General features: G+C 35.5%; 1 protein-coding gene across 1 annotated transcript in view; it reads left to right on the forward strand.

Annotated features, from left to right (window-relative positions):
• The window catches only part of LRP2 (LDL receptor related protein 2), a 108917-nt gene that overhangs the window by 57199 nt on the left and 35672 nt on the right, over positions 1-16046 (forward strand). Inside the window, exons 32-47 of the mRNA XM_085228281.1 lie at positions 7-173; positions 1786-1962; positions 2896-3005; positions 3302-3479; positions 3823-4036; positions 4490-4729; positions 4851-5039; positions 5630-6550; positions 7608-7773; positions 8591-8749; positions 9897-10186; positions 10934-11137; positions 11549-11791; positions 13156-13281; positions 14712-14831; positions 15907-16038. Coding sequence (XP_085084407.1) covers positions 7-173; positions 1786-1962; positions 2896-3005; positions 3302-3479; positions 3823-4036; positions 4490-4729; positions 4851-5039; positions 5630-6550; positions 7608-7773; positions 8591-8749; positions 9897-10186; positions 10934-11137; positions 11549-11791; positions 13156-13281; positions 14712-14831; positions 15907-16038 — 3636 coding nt within the window. The remainder of the gene's footprint in view (positions 1-6; positions 174-1785; positions 1963-2895; positions 3006-3301; positions 3480-3822; positions 4037-4489; positions 4730-4850; positions 5040-5629; positions 6551-7607; positions 7774-8590; positions 8750-9896; positions 10187-10933; positions 11138-11548; positions 11792-13155; positions 13282-14711; positions 14832-15906; positions 16039-16046) is intronic.

Genomic DNA, 16046 nt, shown 5'->3' on the forward strand with positions numbered 1-16046 from the left:
TCACAGTTGAACACCCTTTCCTCATTGCTGTCAGAGATAATATAATTTATGGAATTTCTCTGAACCCTGAGGAGAAGACCAATGATGCTATGGTTCCAATAGCAGGAGTTCAAAATGGTGTTGATGTTGACTTTGATGACTCAGAACAGATGATCTATTGGGTTGAAAATCCAGTAAGTTAGTATTTGTGTTCAGAATGCACACTAAAATAAGACTTCCTACTTTAAAGTAATGTTTATGATTTAAATATATTAGCATTAAAGTTAGGAATTTTAATAAATATAGCTGAAAAGAATGAAAGACTTTTTCCCTAGTTTATATGAGAGAGGCTCCATCTCATTTGAACATTAGTTTTCATGTTTGTCCACCAAAATATTTAATTAATGCTCTTCCTTGCAGGGACATGAAGATCGGATAGTACTGACAGAACTGTACTCTCAATCCTTTGCTGTAGTCTGCTCTTTCACCTATCTATTGGCTTAGAACTTAACTCTGCAGATAGAGCTGAAAGAGTTCTCCATGAACATATTATATTGAACCAGTGGTGCTAAATATTAAAATGAAATTACCACTAGAATGAAATCGCATATTTGCATGATTTGGTTTCTAATCTGAACATTTCATGAAGTAACATAGTACAGAGGCATCCTTCTCTTAAGTAGAAGAAAAGGATGGAAAAGTCACAGGTAGCAAATACAGAGCTAATATTTTTTAAAACTAGTTCAGAATAATTTTTAATAGACCACTATAATTGTTTGAAAAAGTCTCTTTAATTATTCTATGGAAGCCTGGGAGATGGATCTGATAGGAGACTTACGATTCAGCAGTATGTCTCTTCACTCTTGGAAACTTAAAAGCAGTTGATAAATTCTCAGGAATCTATTTGATCCTCCATACAAAAAATATTCTTGACACGTCTCAGCTAGGAGATAGGTACAGCTGACATTTACAGGAGGTCAAACAGTTTTGTAGTGGTCACAGACTGATGTATCTATTAACACAGCTGGCAAGTGAAATGACAGGAGCCTCGGCAGGCTAGTGCAGATAAGCACTGTATTAAGAATATATAAGAATAAGAATATACATGGACCTACTAATGATTCCTGGGTGTTTTTTCTAAAGCAATTGTTCTGCAGAACTTCTGTAAAACTGAAGCAACTGGAAGAAAACTCAGATCTCAGTGTAGCTTGTCTCACTGAGTTTTGTCACTGTTTTTGTATCATGCAGCTAATGTATCTATGATGTAGCTACATCTAATACAATTGAGCCTGCAAGTGATAATTTCAGAGATAATTCTGTGAAAACTGCAGGGTTAATCTTAGTTTTGATTCTTCTATTACAGTTAGAATTTTGGTTCTTCTGTATTTATGCTTGTAGAGAACACTATTTTCCTATATTGAATTTGAGATTTATTCAAGCTGGCTAATTGAGATATCGTGTTAATAAATCTTTTGAGAATAAAGTGCGAATTACAGTAGTATGTCTGCATATAGCTTAAAAATATACTGTTCAGGCTCATTTTACATAGCCATTTTATTTCTGTGAATCTCTTTGGTTAATGAACTATAATGCCTCTTTATACCATATAGTTACAATTGACTATATATATATATATATATATTTTATTATGATTGTTATTTTTTTACCATGCTTATGAATTGAGCATATAAAAATACTACTGCTAAATTTTCATTTTTCTCAGAAAAGATTGCAATACAAAATATTTGTTTACATGGTTGCAATAAATCAGGTTTTCTGTTATTTTTTTGTTTTTGATGAAACTGCTCTGGATGTTTATACTTTTGTTTTTTTTCCAAGGGTGAAATTCACAGAGTGAGGTCAGATGGATCTAACAGGACGGTTTTTGCTCCAGCAGCTGTTATTGGTGCTCCTATTGGCCTAGCACTGGACTGGATATCTGCAAACCTTTACTACAGTAACCCAGGAACACAGTCAATTGAGGTAATATTTAAGAACAATTGTGAAAACTAAGAGCCTAGGTATTTTGCTGCTACATATACAGTTTGAAGTTAGAGCTGTTTTTTAGTGAAAATCAGAAATTAGACTTATTTTTTCTAAAGCATTTCAATAGTATGAAGAAAAGTGATTTGCACACTTAAAGAAAAAAAACTAGATTTGTGCACACTTAAAAGATTTTAAAAACGATTTCTGGGAACTTTATTTGTGTATGGATCTTTTTTTCTTCAAGTCAGGAGGCTCCTAGTGTTTCACACACAAACTTCCCTAATATAGTAATAACTACTACTTTCATTATTATTTTCATTTCAAATCAAAGATCTTCCTGCATTGCTTCTGACTGTAAAGGAATGTGGCCATGGAATGCAGTAAGATCCAGTCCCCAGTGCTATTCTGTATCTTACTGGAGGCAAGCAGTCTGACAGCATGGGAAAAATAAAAATTCCACTTAGAGTAGGGAAATAGAGGGTAAGCAACATGTAATATAGTGATAAGAGTGAATAAGTCATCATGAATTTTCTTGTCCTAAAATGTAAATATGTATTTTTAAATTAAAATTTATCTAATTTAAACAGATACAAGTAATACGTGTAAAATCAGCCTTTCTTCATGCCTTCAACCTGTAACACTCAACATCAATATATTATGGAGGCTGAAAGATTAGCTTTTTTTGTTAGTGTTTTTTATTTTTACCAAGGATACTTCAGTATTACCATAGGCAGGTTCTGAGTTTCTTCCTAGGGTGCACGTGAGAGAAGAAAGAATATTAGAGTAGTAAGCAACTTGCTTTTTCTTCATAGTGTTTGAACATGTTTCCTGCAATGTCAGCTCTTGGTGGATTTAGACTTTCTTCCTTTGATTTAATTATCTGTCCTAAGTTCTGTATTACATGCTTTGATGAATTCAATATTTGCATAGGTCCTGAAGCTGCACGGTGAAGTAATGTACAGAAAAACTCTGATTACCAACGATGGTACCTCTCTGGGAGCTGGCACCCCAATTGGTTTGACAGTTGATCCAGCAAGGGGGTAAATTACTAAAATTGCAGTTGTCTTTGCACTTGAATATGTCTTCTACATTTTTCTTAATGTTTAAGGTCTTTAGCTTCAATCCTGGATTTGATACAGGTTTGTTTTTGTTTTAATTTATTCTTTAAAAAGCCTGGAAAATAATGGCATGACTACATAAATTGTTGGATGGTCATGTGCCAAAATATTTGGCAGAGGGAAAGGATGGATTTAAGCATATGCTTTATTGTCTATGGGCTATTGATTTCCATCACCAGCTTTGCTAATAGGTGTGATAATGTGTTCCTGTGTTACAGGAAGCTGTACTGGACAGACCAGGGAACTGACAGTGGAGTTCCAGCAAAGGTTGCCAGTGCAAACATGGATGGATCAGGTATTCAAATCCTCTTCACTGGCAACCTGGATCATGTAGAGTTCATTACCATTGATATTAAAGAACAAAAGTTGTACTGGGCTGTCACAAGCACAGGTGTGGTAAGTGATACTTTTGTAATAGTTGCTGTTACCTGTTTGTGTGTTTGTGATTCCCAAGACTAATTCAGTTACTTCAGTTTACTTGTGTAACTGGGAAATGCAGGACCAAGCAAAATCTGAATAACATTTACAGATTACCTTTAAAAATAAATGATGATTTGAATGAAGATACAAATCTCTATTAGCATCCTGCTAACTTATTCTTCTTCTCTGTGATAGGTAGATTAAAATTGTGTCCATGGAAAAATTTTAGTAGCATATGTTGTAATTTAATTTTGTATTGTAACATTGAATGTATACTATTATAAGAAGTGTAATATTAAGCTTTAAATTGATTTCTTAGATTGAGAAAGGCAATGTGGATGGTACAAATCGTGTGACTCTCGTGGTTCATCTTTCTCATCCATGGGGAATTGCAGTGTATGATACCTTTCTATACTATACCGATCGAGATTATGAAGTTATTGAACGAGTTGACAAGTTTACTGGAGCAAACAAAGTAGTACTGAGAGACAATGTCCCAAGACTGAAGTGCCTACGAGTGTATTATAGAGATAGTGAGTATTTGCTAAAGAGCTATTTCAAGTTTTCCAACTCATGAAAACTCAAACTTCCACTAGAGACAGAATACATGCTCCTTAAAAAAAAAATTGTTTGATGTGCCAAAAGCATTTACGTGGTTTTACCCAGAGGTATTCTACTGTCCTGTTAAGACACTTATTGGCATGGGAAATTTTACTAAAATATCATCAGTGTAAAATTGACTAAACAAAAAATTGTTACTTCAGCTTTAAATTTATGTTTTTTTGTCTGATTCTTTGATCCACTGATCTTAAATGAGAAGAAACCAACAAATTGATTACAGACATATCATGCTTAAATAGCAATTAAGATATTTTTTTTGCCAGCTGATTGTTAGTGCTACACAAGTATATGAATTTGTTGTACATCTGCTGGAGTTTGTGATGATACAGTTCAGATTTCTGTGTTTCCACGTTTTCCTTTCACAGACTCTGCTGGTTCCTCAAATGGCTGCAGTAATAATATTGGAGTTTGTCAACAACTTTGCTTGCCTGTACCTGGTGGATTATTCTCCTGTGCATGTGCTACTGGCTTTCAGCTAAATCCTGATAACAGAACCTGTTCTCCATACAATTCATTTGTAATTGTTTCTATGCTTTCTGCAATTAAAGGATTTAGTTTAGAGACGTCTGATCACTCTGAAGCCATGGTACCGCTAGCAGGAAGAGGTATGTGACAATTATAGTAAGATGAGATCTTATAATACCTAATATTTTGGCACTTCTTGCCTGCATGCCATGTTCTGAGTATGTTAGTTTATATTAAAGATGATTAATTACTACTTTTCAGGACGGAATGTGCTTCATGTGGATGTTCACATGCCTTCTGGTTTCATTTACTGGTGTGACTTCAGTAGCACAGTTTCTTCTCAGAATGCAATACGTAAAATTAAGCCTGATGGTTCTTATTTTAGAAATGTTGTTACAAATGGAATAGGACGAAATGGAATCCGTGGCATTGCAATTGACTGGGTAGCAGGTAAGCATAGCAGAATTCAGAGACTGTTATTTATGTAATAAAGTAGCTAGTATTTGTTCAATATTATACATATGCATACTGTATGTTTTTCAAAAGTTCTTCTGGAGATTGATAGGCTATTTGGGACAGATTTTAGAGGAATCATCTATTGTATGCACTTTGTAGTTACTGTATTCAGTGCTGTGCCACAACACAAAATCCATAGTTTTATGTTGTAAAAGGTAAAGAGCTACGAGTATGGATGTGCAAGCCAAAAGCTGCTGTATAATAACAATAAATATTTTAGACTGAAAAAATAAAGAACAACCATGGTTAATGCATTTTTGATCATTGGCCACTGATTTTCTCTATGGAAATCAATAAGGATGTAGAAATTATTCCACTATTTTAATTTTGATCGTCTCTTATTTTACTTCCTCAAAGTGGAGCTGTGTACTTTGTGCTCTTAACTTTTGAAATGTTTATGGATATTCATTTTATAGTTTAATATTTTATCAGTTCATGTTTCTCGGGTGGTGATGCTGTGTATTAACTTCTGTCACTCTCTTTTTTTTTTTTTTTTTTCCTTTTCCTATTTGTTTTAAATGCAGGAAATCTTTATTTTACAAATGCATTCCTGACAGAGACTTTTATAGAAGTTTTACGTTTAAACACAACTTATCGCCGTGTTCTGCTTAAAACTATCATAGATATGCCAAGGCACATAGTAGTAGATCCAAAAAACAGATATTTGTTCTGGGCAGATTATGGGCAAAATCCGAAGATTGAACGTGCATTTCTGGACTGTACCAACAGAACAGTTCTGGTATCTGAGGGCATTGTCACACCTCGTGGGTTGGCCATAGATCACAGCAATGGCAACATTTACTGGGTAGATGATTCCTTAGACATGATTGCAAGAATTCAACCTGATGGTGGTGATGTTGAAATTGTGCGTTATGGCAGTCGCTATCCAACTCCATATGGTATCACTGTCTTTGGGAATTCAATGATCTGGGTGGATCGGAACCTGAAAAAAGTGTTTCAAGCCAGCAAGGAGCCAGGCAATACTGATCAACCAACAGTAATACGAGACAATATTAATTGGCTAAGGGATGTTACCATTTACGACAGTCATTTTCAGTCACGTTCACCCCTTGATGTAAACAACAATCCTTGTTTGGACAGTAATGGAGGCTGTTCCCATCTGTGTTTTGCCCTGCCTGATACGCAGACACCCAAATGTGGTTGTGCCTTTGGCATGCTGGACAGTGATGGCAAGAGATGTACCATTTCAACAGATGATTACTTGATTTTTGCCCTTGAGAATGCCCTCAGAAGTATTCACCTGGATCCTGAAAATCACAGTCCTCCCTTCCGTGCAGTCAATGTGTTAAGAACTGCAGTGGCCCTGGATTTTGACAGCATAAACAACCGAATATATTTTACACAAAGTTATCCTTCAGGGGCTGGAAGAATCAGTTATATTAGTATTTACTCAGGAATTGGAACTCCAGTAGTAGTTGCATCTGGTAAGTGAATTGAATTGTGATTCAGAATAATCAGATACTGGAAAACAAGGACTGTAGCACTTAGCATTAGTTCAACCGGTATTTTTATGCTTACAGTCAAGGTAGAGTGATTGTTCAAGGTAACTGATAAAATGCTCATTTTCTCTTCTTCTCAGTGTTTTCCTCTTCTGATAGTCTTATCATATCTTGACAAGAAAATATAAAACTGGCTAAATATTTTTATACACTTTTAGAAGTTTTGAGATTGCAGGAAGTGTAGAGACACAGAAAGATGCTATGATATTACCAGTATAAAAATAACTATATGTGTTTAATAACTGTAATAATAATAGCTATTGTAGTGTTTTTTGTTGTTAAAAATTTTTGAATTATTATGATTCTTGACAGTCTCTAGTTTTTCCTCTGACTTGCTCTTTGGTGCCAAACAACTCTGTGTTAGATCTTCACCATAAGTGAGATGAAGGAAGCAAGGTAGCAGTCTGGGTCAAGGAGGGCATTTAGTGAGCTGAAAGTGTGATGAAGCAGAGTTCAGGGAGAGAATGAGATGACTAAGGCTGTGTTTTCAGAAAGCCAGTGTCAGGTTGAACTGTTTATGTTGGACTGATGGACAGCTTAGATCCTTATGTCAGCATACCTTGCTGTTAAGGGTTGTGTAGAACTGCACCTTCTACAAGAGTTTACATCTTCAAGTCTTTGCTATTGCTTTCCTCTCTTCTGTCACAAATGTCATTTTGATCCTATAGTAAGTACAAAATAAGGACAAAACAATGCTTATTCTTTATCTGCCTCTACCTGCCTTGATGCTCTCTGAACTTAGAGGATGGGAGTGAGGGATGATTCCTGTTACTTCTTTAGCTCTTTACAACCCTACTGCGTGCACAGGACTACTGAAATCAGAATTATTAGTTATTTAGATTTTTTAAATGGTCAGATTTGCATTGCCATCAATTGTATTTCAAGAAAATCTTTTTGTTGGTGTATTATAATAGACGAGGTATTGCAGTATCTCAGAATACTGTACTCAACTGTTTTGTTTCTGTATTTGCATATGTCTAAGACCTGGGAACTCCAGATGGCATAGCTTTTGACTGGATCAACAACAGAGTTTACTACAGTGACTACCTCAATCAGACTATCAGTTCAGTGGCTGTGGATGGCTCTAACCGCACCGTGATTGCCAGGGTCCCGCGACCAAGAGCTGTAGTATTAGATCCCTGCAGAGGGTATGTGTTGTACTTTGCATGCCTTATCTTCATTGCAGGTGAAACTGTAGTTTGGACTTAGATGAAGAGTGCTAGACGTTCCTATTCTAAACCCTAGATTCCAGCCATGCAGAATTGCCTAAATCTAAGTATTTAAGTTTTCAACTGATCTCAGCCTTGGAGATTTTCATTTTCTTCATTGATTTTGTTATTTTTAAAAACACTTATGGATATGTAGTGAATGAAACTCCACTAAGTGAGGTTAGGAGCCAGGTACTGTGTGGTAAATAAGAATGATTTTTTAAAGCAGATGTTTTTCAAGCAACTAGTCATTCTCTGTTCACTGTGTAAGGCAGAGAGACAAGGGATATTTGTGGAAACAAAGATTTCTTCAAGAATATTATGTCTCGATAATCAGGTGGTGCTACCAAGAGATCTACCTACAAGTCGTATATAAAAAGTCATATATATTTAAGTTCTTTCCTATTGATGTTGTGCTTTGTAAGTGTCTCAGAAGAATTTTTGATTCTTAGAAGTTAGGGGCAGTGTTATACTGTGTATCAAATGAAGAAAGATTAGAAAGAGAATATTTGATTTCACTAGATTTTCACAGGAGCTGGAAGAACTTATCTGAAGTTCACTCCAGTGAAGCCCAATGATCCCTGCTAGAAGATTCCTTTGTAAACGTGAGGTAAAATAGAGGAAGTAGTTCTTTTTCTCCTAGTTTTGCACTCTACAGTTCAATTGGCTACACCAGAGTGGAGATATCCTAGGGCAGTTAAGAGCTCTGTGAGCTTTCTATGCTGAAAAAGTAACTTTTCAATCACGTTTTTGACAGGTATATGTACTGGACTGACTGGAGCTCCAATGCAAAGATAGAACGAGCTACACTTGGAGGAAACTTCAGAACACCTATTGTAAGCACCAATCTGGTATGGCCAAATGGGCTTACCCTGGACTATGAAGAACAGCAGCTATACTGGGCTGATGCAAATCTGTACGTATTGATAACACAGTTGTTGATTTGCATTAGGTTAATTTGAATAGGTCTATTATCTGTTTTTACTGCTTTATTTTTTTTCACTGTTTTCAACATTTTAATTAAATTCAGTGATTTGTGTTGTAGAAATTATAAGAAATACTTTATTTTTTATCATTTCTTATCATTTTCTTATATTGATGTGGAACTACTCTGTTTTGTGATGTCACAAAGGAGATTTTGTCCAGTGCTTTATGTCACTCATCTTAATTTCAACTCATTACTTTTATAAGCATCTTTTCCTGTGCATACAATCTCAGTGCACATTTTATATTCATTGCTCATGGTTAATGGCTGTCACCTGTAGAATTTGGCTTTAAGTTCTTGCTTTTCCAACCAGACAGATTCCTACCCTTCAATGTAGACCACCAGAATTTCTGCCACCAGCAGGAAAGCTTTTAAAAATAATTTCATTTCTATCTGTTCAAATTCATCCATCTTCTCTCATCTGGTTCTTTCAAAACGGCAATTCTTTTGTAGATGCCTCTGCTGCTGTGACAGAAAGATGTCTGTAACATAATGACTCTTATGGTCTGTGCCTCTGTGGGATCTTCTGAAAGGAAGGCATTCTTACATGGATACATCTGTGCGTAGGGATTCTGAAATGGGAACGTCCATTCTAAGGATTCTGTTACAGATGCTTAATGTCAGATGAGACATTTCTCTTTTAAATTCTAGTTAATGGAGGTAGATAACAGATAATTGAACAATACCAAGTCTTCTATAATCTCAGTTTCAAGTACAGGGGAGATGAGTCCTCTTTTTCTTAAGGGAGTCCTTTACCCCTGTTCAGAGGAGCATGAGGTAAGATATGAGGACCAGATGTTCAAAGAATGGCAGTGCTCATTAGATCTTAGTGCATGAAGAGGATACAAAGGCCAGATGTATAGCCATAACTCCTCCATTTTTCCTCCTGCTTATTTTCATTTTGTTTATGCTGTTCTCCCAGAGGTGTCATCCCTCCTTCTCTAAAATAGTGTTTGCGTTCTTAACTTGATTTGGTGCACATCGTTGAAATGGTGAATAGTAGTCACATGGCTAGTAAGGGCATGTATCTAGGTTGAAATACTTCCTCTAAGATGACATTATTTCTTTATTATTTTAGGCAAAAAATTGAGCGATGCACTCTAACTGGTACAAACCGTGAGGTAATTGTTAGTACTGCTCTGCATCCATTTGCAATGACATTGTTTGATCAGCATATATACTGGACAGATTGGAACACACGAAGCATTTACCGAGCTAATAAATATGATGGTTCAGATCAAATTGTAATGATCATGAATCTTCCACAAAGACCAATGGATATTCATGTCTGGGCAAAAAGTAAGCAGCAGCAGTGTACCAACCCTTGTAACCAGTTCAATGGTGGTTGCAGTCACATTTGTGCACCAGGTAAGCAACTATGCTTAATGACTGTAAGCTGTTAGCATTGCCTATATTAGAAGTCATAATATAAGAAGTTTAAGTCACATGGAGACATGTGAAATAGTCCTTAATATTTCTAAATGTTTAATAATTATTTTATTTGTATAATGCAATCAAGATGATTGCTGTTCAGGATCATGGTACTTTGCCAACACACTTGACTATTTTTGTTGAGAATCTTCACAACTGAAAGTCAGGTGTTTCCCTAATTTAAACCAAAACATTTTTTTTCTAAGATTTTAACTTCTATTTCCTTTGAGGCAGGATGTGAAATGAGCTTAGCAGCACACCTTAATAATATAGGTATTTATAATATTAACCAATATATGCTTCTAATATGCTTACACCTTAGTAATTTATAGTGATACAACATATACTGAACAGATACTTTTTATCACATTTTGGGGGATAGAGCTTCAGCTGGTGTAGCTCTTATATTTGAAAGCATCAGAGACCATTTTGCAGTCATTGAAAAATTATTTGGACAGCAAGCAGTTAAGGTGTTCCAAGTTCTGATCTCAGTTCTGTAGGGAATTCTAACTCTTGGGTTTGAGTGAGTTTTGAATATGCATAACTGAGGTAAGAATCTGGCTAAGTACCCACGTTTTTTATCTAAGCAGGTAGTTACAGGGATTTCATTGCATTTAGGGCTATGAACAGTTTTAACAAAACCCTTTCTAAAACATGAGTATCAATTATCAAATGTGAATGTAGGTCCAGCTGGTGCGGAATGTCAGTGCCCATCTGAAGGTCGCTGGTATTTAGCCAATAATAACAAGCACTGCATTGTGGATAATGGTACCAGGTGTGACACTGGTTTCTTCACCTGCCTGAATGGACACTGCATCTCAGAGAGATGGAAATGCGACAACGACAATGACTGTGGTGACGGCAGTGATGAGTTGGAGAGTGTGTGTGGTAAGCATTTAAAATAACTGCATGTGAAAGTGATGCAACTTCTGTCCTGGCTGTGTGGTGTTTTCTATTGTTTGTATGGCTGTATGATCATGGATCTTCTAGCTGTAGTTTGGAAATGATCTGTTGCTTGCTTGCTTATAGAATTTGGTGTGTATTATTAGGTCTGAATGGCAGCGAATTTGCTCTAGAATCCAGAAATGCTGTAGTATTAACTTCATATATACCCAATTTCTCCTTTGTTTAATTCAAATATGTATTTTACTTTTCACGCAGTACGTTTTGCAGCTGTCTTTGCCCTGGCAGGTAAAACTGTTGTGTTTTGATTTGTTATTTTGTTAGAGAACTTAGATTATGCTTTATCCATATACTATATTCTTCATTAATTTTTTTAATTATTTTTTATTTGTTCAGCTTTCCATACTTGTCAGCCAACAGCTTTTACCTGTGGTAATGGGCGATGTGTGCCCTATCATTACCGCTGTGATCACTACAACGACTGTGGAGACAATAGCGATGAGGCTGGCTGCTTATTCCGAACTTGTGACTCCCACACAGAATTTACTTGCAATAATGGAAGATGTATATCTCTTCAGTACGTCTGCAATGGAGTAAATAATTGTTACGATAATGGCACATCAGATGAGAGAAATTGCCGTAAGTTCCTCCAAATTACAAAGTGCATATTTGAGTCTGACTCTTTAGACCAAAGAAGAGGCAAATCTCTTTGAGTGTGAAGAATTATGACAAAGGCAGCAAAAAGGATAAAAGGTTTTTATATTAACATTACAGATTCTGGTTTGTGTTATTTTGAAGCAAACTGATCCTTGAAAGATATTCTTGAGTACCCTGAGATCTTTCTTAATAACTACTGCTTTAATCTGCCTTGACTCAGCAAACACTATTAGAGTGCTTAATGTTAGCTATTGTGAGTAATCCCATTGACTTAAAAAAGATTATTTGAGATAAATTGGATGCAGGACCTACATCTATGCAGAATTCATGTGGAATTTGACAGCAGATTTTTACCGTAAGCTTTGCAGCATGCTATATTAAGTATACTGGATTTAATCATAAAGAATGCATATGTGACTCTTATACAAGCATGATTTATATTTATTCTGTTTAAAATTATATTCTTATAGTTTTCAAAAAGTTATCAGTTTGATTTGTTTTCCATAAAACACCAATTTTATGGAATTGGCTCAGTATTAACTACTAATACAGTTAATCAAGTTAGTCATGTTTTTTGTAGTAAGATTGTTAGATTGTTAGAGAAGTAGGTTGATTTAAAAACTAAAAAAGGATTGTTTTAACTCTGTTTTCTTGAAATATATTATTTGTGACTTATTTCACCTAGAACTAAAAAAATCTGTATGTTTGAAATTCCTGTTCTAATAGTCATTTGTAGTTGATGTGGTGATTCACACAGTACCAGCTGGTTGCAAATGCAAGCATTACAGTGTGAATGCTTGTCAGTTTACATTCCCTCACCTCTTAGTATTAGCATGTATTTCTTTGATCATGTTTTTGACACCACTTTTCCCAATAAAAGCAGTGGCCTCATTGTTTCCATATAGAATGAGAGGTAGGAGTGCACTTTAGCATTTGAGCAGAACTGAGAGGAAAATGGTTTGTGTTATTTACACTTTTCTTTTTTTAATTTTCCAAGGAAAATTGAAGAGAAAGATGGTAGTGAGAACGTATAGCATATTACTTTACTTTTAATTTAGTATGGTTTTGATTGGGTGGAGTACATCTGCAGCTGTCTCAGCTCTGGGAATTTTTAAAACTAGTTCAGCTTCTTCAAAGACTTTTGGTCACTTCAGGTGAAAGGGATAATGAATCACTGACACTCTTATATCTGAAAAATATGTGACAAACTGCACTCTGAATTGATCAGATCAGTCTACTCTGGATTGGTCCCAGATCAGTTTTTTTTCTTTTTGCTTGGTTGGTTGGTTTTGTTTTTTTTTAAACAGTATTATGTATGTATGTATGTTTTTGCCCTTTCTTTAAAGCGGATCGCACCTGCCAGTCTGGTTTTACCAAATGTCAAAGCACAAACATCTGCATTCCTCGAACGTATTTGTGTGATGGTGATAATGACTGTGGAGATATGAGTGATGAGAGCCCTACTCACTGTGGTAAGCTGATAGGGCTTTTAACCTCCTTGCACTTCATTAATTTATTCCAGTGCTCCTTATGAGTGTTGTAACTACAACTGTTCTCAAAATCTACTCTTTTGTACTATTGGAGAGATAAAAGATGGAAGTGTTGTATTATTTAACCTTGTTCATATAACTTCCTTAAAATTTTATTAGTCTTTTTTGCACAATTTTTATGCAGTTTTGAGGGATCATTTCTTTTGCATATTCTGCTCTGTATCATTTTTTTATTTTCTTTATTCTTTATTTTTTTTACAAAACTGGCACTTCAGTATTACAGTGAATTGACTTTTTTCCAGAACTTTATTATTAGAATAATTTCCTTCTAATTAAATTAAATTATACGTACTCTTAAATGTAATTTCTTTTATCTCTTTCATGCAGTTATTTATGCCTTAATAAAGGAGTCATAGTTCATTGTTGATTCCAACTTTTATACAAAAGTGTGTAGCTTTCAATCAACTTCAATTATAAAACAGCATATTTTTGCTAGATGTTTGCATTAGGCAGTAGGTAGTACTTTTCTCCTTTAAAATGTCGTGGATCTGTTTCTAACATACAATGGATATTTTCAGACAGTGATTTATTTTTAATATTGTTTGAGTGGATTATGTTTGCTTTGTATAGTTTCTCTAAAGTTATGTGCCTCAAATTACCCATGCCACAATTTTTCTACTCAAAAGATCGCCACTTTTATGCGTGGACCTCTACATGTCAAAAAAAATGTGTCTAAATGTACAGACATAATAACCCATGTACTGCTGATGAAAGGTGTACTTTTTCCCTTCTACTGTTTTATGTCCCATCTCTACTGAATTCTAAAATTGAGAAGAAATGAAGTGGAAAAATGAAAAAGAGCTAAGGAGAATAGAAGATAGAGGAAGCCCAAAGATATTAATAAGCGATATGTTAATTGCCTTTGATTTCTATCATTAAGGCACATAAACTTTAAAGGCTAAACTTTAAGGTCCTTTTTGGTATCTTGAAATCATCAGAGGGTACAGAGTAGAATCAGTAACTACTGAAGGAATTAGCAGACTACCACATGTGGTCTCCTGCCACCTACTTTGGGTGCTGAAGAAATTAGTACATTGGACTGTACTCATTTTCTTGTGCACTAAGCTTGAGTATAAATATAAAACATATTTACAATTGTTGTGTGCAATACTACTTGCAGAACAAATTCTATTTATTAGGTGATATGTGTATGTAAGAAGAGTATCAAATCCATGTTTTGCATATGGAGTTCAAACTAGTTTGTACAAAGAGCTGTTTGCAAACAGGCTACTAAAAGACCTTTTTCCTAGCATATTCTTATGTTTTAGCATAACACAGACTCAAAAACAACTTAAAATGAGTTGCACAGGTAACAGGAAGAAGTCATACATAGGTGTTTTTTTTTCTTCCAGTCTCAATGACTTGCACAAACAATGAGTTTCGTTGTACATCAGGACGCTGTATTCCTGCTCATTGGTACTGTGATCAAGGAATAGACTGTGCTGATGGCTCTGATGAACCTGCCTCTTGTGGTAAGTGTACATTCAGAAGATACATACTGAAAGACAAGATGGTTTATGGAAAAAGCTATGGTGCTTAGAGGCAACATGTTGAATCCAGACAAGGTGGCTAATCGGTATCTTTTGAGATTTATTTGCTGACTAAGTAATCTGAGTCACTGAGTAATTAGAGTCAGTAAACATACTTCATGTTATGTGTGGAATATGAAGACTTTTAATTGCAGAAATTGATTCCTCTCTCAATATAACCTTCTCTCTCTCTTTAAGACTCTGGTGAATCAAGTGATCAGAGTTAGCAAGTATTTTTTCATGTCAGTGTTTTGGATGTGAGACCAGATATCTTACTGTACAGGAAGTATGTGCACAATATTCCATTTGGGGAAAAAAGGAACACGGGATATGGAGGAATGTTTTTGTCTAGTATGCAGAAGAGTATCATAGAACTACAATACGCAGATACTTTACATGCTGATGGTAGAAACTGATGGTAGTAAGCATGGGGAGGATTGAAGAAGGTGAAAAGAAGTAGGGTAATCTCTAGGAAGAAAGAAGAGGGACTGACTGAAGTATCTGAGAAGTAACATGACAACCCAGTCATTACTGTCACTGTGAAAGGTGACATAACACAAGGCCTCTGTGATTTAAAAAGGGCTAGTAGCTCCCTCTGCACGTTTCTAGAGCTGCACATCCAACTTGAGAAAATGTCTTGCATCTTATGCCAACTTCAGATCCTCATTACGTAAATAATGTAAAAGAAAACAGGGTCATTATGTGCTGACCGCTGTATTCATATTGTATTTAATGCTGCTTTCATGTTTTAGTCTCCTGGTCTCAGGTTTCTGAGGCAGGGTGCTTTTGAGGTATTACAAGATCAGCAGTCTGATAATACAAACAGTACAGTGTTTGTAGAGATTGCCAATATAATTGACCAGAGGGAGACTTTGTGCTTTTAGCAGCACATCTCTTTTATTTAAGCTTTTACTTTACATTTCAAATTTCACGGTCATAGGATTCTCCCTAAAACACCTCCTTTATTGTAGCAGTGCGGGTTAGTTTAACAAGCAAAGTGATTTTATTCATTTTTAAGAGCCTCACGTGCGGACTTGTTCAAGTGACCAATTCAGATGTGATGATGGCAGATGTATCCCAGCAACATGGATCTGTGATGGTGATAATGACTGTGGGGATATGAGTGATGAGGATCAAAGACACAGTTGTGGTAGGTGT

Source organism: Meleagris gallopavo, chromosome 7 (genome assembly GCF_905368555.1).
Source record: "Meleagris gallopavo chromosome 7, MGAL_WU_HG_1.1, whole genome shotgun sequence".
In the NCBI taxonomy this organism is placed as follows: domain Eukaryota; kingdom Metazoa; phylum Chordata; class Aves; order Galliformes; family Phasianidae; genus Meleagris; species Meleagris gallopavo.